Raw genomic sequence first — 7,967 nt, forward strand, 5'->3', positions numbered from 1 at the left:
TGAACTTTAGAAAATAAATTTCCAAATCGGCAACAAAAAACTATTAGACGAATAAAATTAAATCATAGATTGCATGTTTATTAAGGAGAATAATGACCTTACACAGGTCATTATTTTATGCCTTGGAGCATATACCATTGAAACATGGTATCGTCCGGGTTGATTCTGAAAAAGAATGACCTGACGTTCTGAAAGAAAATAACTCCATATAGGTATATAAGTAGACATAAATGTACCTGTTTTCAATGAGTAAAATCAATAAAACTAACTCAACTCAGTATGGAAGCAAAATTTTTCAAAAAACCTTTAATACAAATAAGTATACGATGAAATGCGATGTCATCTCTCACTCATAATGATAATAAAAGTTTCAAGATGTTTTTTTCCTTTGTAATGTTAGAAATTCATCTAACTGTCAAACTTTCAACTTATTATTTGGAAACAATATTTTAATGCTGTGTTTGGTAAAGTTTTATACTTTCACTATACAAATGTTGAGAAACGTAGTTGTGTTTAACTAGCTTTATTTTTTTGTTGCAATTTTGAAGCATGTAATTGTCAGTAATCGATAAGTTATGTAATTACTTTTGATAAAGTAATCGATAAGTAATGTAATTACTTTTGATAAAGTATTCGATTACAATCGATTACATACAAAAATTTGAGTAATCGATTATTAATCGATTGCACAAAAATCATATCAGACTACATCAAAATTACCAAGAACTTGATTATACTTATAAAGTAAAGCCGAGACCAACGTGGAGTACAGTTGATAACAGAAAAGTACTGTCAAAATAATGTCTAGCCAAAAATTATACACATGGTAAAAAGTATTGCAACACCTTGATATTTTAAAAACTTGAATAATCAGCCTTTTATTTTGTATGGAATATGATAAAATATATGTAAAATAATATTGACACATAGTTTATGATTACATTGGCGTTTTAACGAACAAAAAATGTTTGAAAACATTTATTTATCTAACCACTATTTTAAAATCAAAATGAAGTGTTTTTGTACAAAAAAACAGCATTTAACAACTTTTACTGTAGTCGAACTTTACAATGTTAGACATTTCAAAATTTTTCTTAAGATGATTGTTCACATCATGGTTGATCATTATACGCCAAAGAATTAGTACTTTGTTCGCAGCCTCCTTTCAAACGGTTAACCGCCACTTAACGTTTTCTGATTACTGCAATAAATCGATTCATTTTTTGCTAAGGTAGCAGCAACCATTTCTGATGAAGGGCATTGCTTATTTCATATCGTGTTTGGACTTGAATATTCTTTCGCGCACATTTACGCCCAATAGTGTCCCATATATGCTCGATATGGTTCAAATCCGGGCTACGATCGGGCCAAGGAAGATAAACAGAATTCCATTTGAACAATGGATCTTCCTCCACGATGCTAATTTGTAACTTTGGCGAGCTCTGCACTACATAGAATGTCTGTTCGTAAGCAAAGGTCCCCTAAATGGTCTTATTGCACAATAACCAGACGCGGTGAGTCGATCTCGAACATTTTTTGTTAAAAGGCTCCAGTATTCCCACCACTCTCTTTTTAGGATTGTATTGTATGCAATGGGTATCTTTCTGAACAAGCTTCGTTATGCTTGATTGTCCCTAGCAGATGGCATAGTAGGTCTTTTTGATCTCGGATAGTCTTTAACATCGTTTACTGCCTGATTTGTATTTTCAAAACGACTAATAGTGGAATGGTGATGACCAACAATACGTGCGGATATTGTAGCGACATTCCTGCTTCTCTCATGCTGATAATCCGCCATCTTGCTGCGGTTAAGAGTTGTGAAGGACCCATTACAAGGTGTCAATCACATAACTTTATAAACTTGGTTATGTAAAGTGTTGAAAACAATGAGGATACAAACACCTGTTTTGCTGTTTATGGGTACAGTAGGTGCATGTGCATATAAGAACTTATCGAGTCGATAATTATTGATCAAACTCAGGTGATATTTAAGTAATGTTTTACTAGTTTTATTTTAACAAATTATATCACAAAAAAATAAATAGTGTTTTTTTAATTTCAATTTCAATTTGGTGTTGAAATATTTTTTTCCATGTGTATATGTACAAAATATAATCTTTTCAGACTCTGACCAGTTTGAAGAACTAGGAAACCATTTCCGTATGTGCAGTTTTTTTTAGTTTTAATACATATGGGCATCATAAATTACTTGGTGTTCGAGTATAACCACAGTTAAGTTTTTACGTAACTTTAATTTTCCTTGAACTCGTCATTTAAAGGGACAGACATAAAATCGAAATGGATTTCACCTATGGTCAGTAACAATCAATAAATAATAAATCAGTTCTTTAATTGATAAAAGCTCCGATTTTCAATTTATACGTGAATAGGTTTTGCTTGCTTTCAAATAAAACATCGACAGGACGTTAATAAATAGGAAGAAATCAATTATTATGTTTTAACATGTCTGCCCAAAATCACAGTGATTTCATATTTGTTACCGTTTTATTTCAAATGCATGTTTTCTGTCTTATGTGTTTTTGAATCGATAGAAAAAGGAAGATGAGGTATCAGTTTCAATGAAGCACGATTGGCATGTAAGGTGAAACATGTATATAGCTTTCTTTTTCGATGTGAGCCTAGGCTCCTTTTTTCATGCCGTACTTTGACCGATAATAGTTTAGCTTTTACACATCGTTTTGTTTGCATTTTTCTGCATCTTCTTCTTGAATTTCGTGAAAAATGAATTTTATTTAATAGAAAACTTTTTATTGACATTTTTTTCTTATTTCAGACAATATAACACGAAACATATCAATGGCACTGTATCGTTATCTATGTCAACATATAGTAGGCTCAGAAGATCATGTTAAACAAATCAGATTAATGAACGCTGTCAAGGACAATATAGAAAGTAACAAGGAATACACACTTATAACCAGTGGAAGCTTTGGGGAAGGACTAGATATGCGAGGAAGTGATTTAGATATTATGCAGGTTTCAAGACACGTACAGGTGTATGAAGATGTAAAACCCTTCTTAAATCCAAACATAACATATTTATCAATGGATACAGACGATGTTAAACCTGGTTATGCTCAGTTGAAACTAGATTATATCGGATTTCGGAACAAAGTTTTAAAACTATGTGAAGAACAAAATGGTGAACATTATTTTTCGAGTACATTATGTAAACAGATGAACGCTATCAGTCGCACTACAATTCATGGACCTTGTATATCTGACCTGACAGGATTTATGGACCATGCTTGTTGCTTACATTGTAAGACGTTGGTGTCTCCTGCAAGACTGTGGGTCACAAGATCAAATTATTCCTGGCCGAGTCATAATGTCAAACAAAGCATTATAAAACACGGAGTTCTTTTTGTACCGATCGGAGTAAAGGGCTCACCAAAAGAACATTTAGAATGGCGAATCTCTTTTTCAGTTGGTGAAAAATTTCTTATTAATACCTTTACTCACACTCAACTACTGTGCTATGCTCTCTTAAAAATTATATTGAAAGATGTAATAGCTACTGTTTCCGAATGTGAAGATTTACTTTGTTCTTACTTCATGAAAACAATTGTGTTTTGGATATCTGAAGAACTGCCACAATCCGTTTGGAAACCTGATTATATTATTCCTTGTTTTATGCGATGTCTCAGCAGGCTGGTTTATTGTGTTGAGCACTCAGTTTGTATCCATTACTTCATCCCGGAGAACAACATGTTCGAAAACAAAATTGTGGGCCGTGCTCGTGGTGTACTTTTAGAAAATTTGTATGTATTGCACAGCTATAATTGGCGATGCATTTTATTATCTGATCAAATATCTTACTTTGATTTCTCACTTTCGAATTTTCCTATCGAACCACGTGCGCTCTATTCAAAAGAAGTAGAAAAAATGCTTTCATCCTAGTTATGGCGTTGTGCAAATATGTTCTTATCAGCCTATGAATCGAATATAATGAATATAAGGACGAAACAGACCTCTCTGTGTCATCAGATTTCCGGATCTTCTATTAAAGATACATATAAGTTCTACATATCAAAGTGGTGTCAATCACATGCCCAGTGTGTGCCACTAATTAACACATTAAGTTATAATAAATATATATACAAACAGTACAAATTATGTCTAGGTACTGTCATAGATAATATCTATCATGACGTTTTATCTGGATGGCTGATGGTTGCTACTCTTTTCTATAAGACAAAACAGTACAGCAAAGCCTTATACATCGTCAGTTATTCTTCATCGAAATGTACTCCTGAAAAACTGACCTATGGGATGACTTTATCGGATAACAATTACAAGTTGCTTAAACTGCAAACATTTCAGAAAAAGAGTTTGGCGTGTTTGCTGAAAATTTTGGTTGTGGACCATATAAAATTTAAGTCGAATTCTACGTTAATTCCAGATGAACTTCAAATGAACCAATCAAATGAAATGTGTGCATTTCCATCTACAGCGTATGCTTATTTCATCAAATTCCTTTGTAATTATCATCTCAATGATGTCAGACAATGTCAAGATTCCATTCAAAGTTTACAACTGGTTAGTAGTGAACTTTATTATGTGGAATCTGACCTTGCCGCAGCAGGGGCTTATAATCTCTTAGGAGTCGCTCTACAGTTATCAGGCGATAAGGAATCCGCCAGACACGCATTTTTACAATCAGTTGAATTATACCCGGACGAATTTCGCAATTTTGGTGTTAAGAGACTTTCGTTAATTTGTTAATTGTAACATATGTGTATTCAGTTGAAATTCTGACATTGTGATATTTGTGAGTGTTTATCTATGAAGCAGAGTATGAACTTGCTGGAACAACATGACATTACAGAATGACGAACAATACATATCATATATAAATTTTTATTTAAGAAATAATTCCCTCATGTCATGTTCTATGCTCATTTCAGCATGGGTAGACATCAAATGTGTTGATATTTTACACTAAGTGGAGAGCTTAACATGAAGAAACTATTTCGAGTCTAATGAGACACATAATGTTTTTTTATTGTCGAAACTTACGAAAAACCCATACGAACATAGCTATTCCTGTTTCCTTCTCAGGAATTATTTACATTTATTATAGATTTATTATATTTACAATTATTTTCATATTTAAGTTTAACATCTAATAGCAGGGAAAATATATGATGTTTTTATAACATATTAATATAATATTGATAGACTTTTATGTGAGCAGTTAAAATTAATTTTACCAGTATGCAAGGACATAGCGATAATGTAAACAGTAAATTTGTGCGCATGAGTCAATCATATGTTGTGCTAAATAAAACGGGACTTAGCTCACAAAGCGAAATAAGGATGTCATTATAGAATAAGTAACATTATAATCTTTGGTGAAAGTCACAATGAATACACACCTATTTTTTGTTTATTTATTTATTTTTTCTGGCGTTTTATTTTTCTGTCGTTTCTCTTTTTTGTCATGCATTTTTCAGTATGTTCCGACAAGTGCTTTATGCTTAAATTTCCAAGGTTTGGGGAGGGATGGGATCCCGCTAACCCTACAACAATTTGTCATGGAATTTTCAGTATGTTCCGACATGTGCTTTATGCTCAGATTGTCGAGGTAAGGGGAGAGATGGGATCTCTCTAACATGTTTAACCCCACCAAAATGTGTATGTATGTGCCTGTCCCCAATCAGGAGCCTGCAGTTCAGTGGTGGTTGTTTGTGTATGTGTTACATATTTGTTTTTCGTTCATTTTTTGTACATAAATAAGGCCGCTAGTTTTCTTGTTTGAATTTTTTACATTCCGGGGCCTTTAATAGCTAACAATGCGGTTAGGACTTTGGTCATTGTTGAAGGCCGTACGGTGACCTATTGTTGTTCATTTCTGTGTCATTTTGGTCTCTTGTGGAGAGTTGTCTCATTGACAATCATGCCATATCTTACTGTTTATATTTGTCAATATGACATTTTGTTTTTCTTTGTTTACTTATTTGTTTGTTGTCTAATAATGGTTATAAAGATTATAACACAAATATTGTCTGCTGTGTCCCTATTTTGTTCACTCATAGTTCTTTCTATTTATAATAAAGACCGATAATTTCAAAGGTGAAATAAACGTGGTAATTCCTCTGACGTCATACAATAATAGGCGTTGTCATGACTTCGGATCAAACCAAATTGTAATCGCTTAGAAAAAATATAGTTCCTTACATTTTTCCTTTAATTTCAGAAAAATAAACATTTGCCAATGTATTAAAAAGAATAACTAATCAAAGAATTCAAATATCGAAAACTATTCAACTCATGACCGAACAACACTGATAAATAACGCGCATTTGTGAATGTATGTGTTGTTCGGTCCCTCGTGGACTATTTTTCTCTATTTTAATTCTTCGATTAGTTAGTCTTGAAATCTTATTGTATCTTTTTTATACAATATAAATTGAAATGGCATTTTTTGAGCGGGAACTTACTTTTGTCCAGTGTCATAAATTATCATTTTTTGAACATTTGTTTTTACAGATTTCAACATGTAACCTAGAATGACTTATAGACTTGTGTCGAGTAACTTCGACTTCGAACTATTGAGATCAGCATGTTAAATAGTTATCAAAGGTACTAGGATTATAATTTAGTACGCCAGACGCGCGTTTCGTCTACATAAGACTCATCAGTGACGCTCATATCAAAATATTTATAAAGCCAAACAAGTACAAAGTTGAAGAGCATTGAGGATCCAAAATTCCAAAAAGTTGTGCCAAATACGGCTAAGGTAATCTATGCCTGGAATAAGAAAATCCTTAGTTTTTCGAAAATTTCAAAGTTTGGTAAACAGGAAATTTATTTAAATGACCACATTATTGATATTCATGTCAACACCGAATAAAAACCGAACAATTAAAACATAAAATTGAATTTCCTCGGAGTTCAGCATTTTTTTGTATAAATCTAAACAATAAATATCACATATGAAGTGTGTTTGTTTAAATTGTTTAGCTTTTGTATAAAACGGTAAAACGTTTAGGTATGCAGTGAAATATAGAATCAAATATGCTTGATATTTGATCGTATCTTTTATATTCATAATGACTCTAACATAGCGTTACGTAGGTGTCAATGAAATGTTTCCAGCGAAAAGGAAACAAAAGTATACTTTAAGAAAATACATATTTCCTCGGAATTTAGTATTTTTGTGTTTAAAACTAACCAATCAAAATTTCAAATATGAGGGGTTTGTTGAAATTGTTAAGCTTTTTATAAAACGTTTTGGTATGCAGTGAAAAATAGAATCATATATTTAACAAAATTATTCACACCTTACTTCTACCTTGTGGTGATACAGAAATTGTTATAATTTCATCGCATCTTTAATTTGACAACATTTATGACTCAAGCATAACATTACGTAGGTGTAAATAAAAAGTTCCCTCGAAAAGGAAACGAATGTAAATTTTAAGTAGATACATAATTCTTAAACCTCAACAGGCTAACAAGATGGAAGGTAAATAATTATTATAGCTTGTATTTTTTACAAATCCTTCTGTATTAATGGTATCATTCTGTGTATCTATGCCTTATTATGCTGATATTTGTTTACTTAAAGTTATATAGGAAATCAGTTTGTTAATGGAGCACGATTCTTGCCATTTGGATTAATTTGTAAAATGTTAATACTCAATTTGAAGAATCTTTAAAATTTTAAATTTTTTAAACTTTTAAACTTAAGTATATATTAAATAGGTTCACCATTTCATGAAGAATAACGGTTCTCTAAATAAAACTGAAAGGTAGCGAAACACTCCATCAAGTTAGCAATAGAGTTATTTGAAAAAAAAAAAAAAAAAAAAAGTTAACTTTACACTAAAACAAAACACGGAAGAAACTAGATTATCAGTATTTATGTTGTTCGTAAAGAATTCTTAATCTATTTCATCTTTGCTTTCTTAAACTGTAATATAAAAGTCTGCTCTTAGTGC

At 31.9% G+C, this 7,967-nt stretch overlaps 1 protein-coding gene across 1 annotated transcript in view; it reads left to right on the plus strand.

Moving 5' to 3' along the window:
• Positions 1-5,662, plus strand: part of LOC134719850 (uncharacterized) — a 38,590-nt gene extending 32,928 nt beyond the window's left edge. Inside the window, exon 2 of the mRNA XM_063582789.1 lies at positions 2,795-5,662. Coding sequence (XP_063438859.1) covers positions 2,795-3,921 — 1,127 coding nt within the window. The 3' untranslated portion in view covers positions 3,922-5,662. The remainder of the gene's footprint in view (positions 1-2,794) is intronic.
• The last annotated feature ends 2,305 nt before the right edge of the window (positions 5,663-7,967 follow it).

This window comes from Mytilus trossulus, chromosome 5 (assembly GCF_036588685.1).
Source record: "Mytilus trossulus isolate FHL-02 chromosome 5, PNRI_Mtr1.1.1.hap1, whole genome shotgun sequence".
Lineage (NCBI taxonomy): Eukaryota > Metazoa > Mollusca > Bivalvia > Mytilida > Mytilidae > Mytilus > Mytilus trossulus.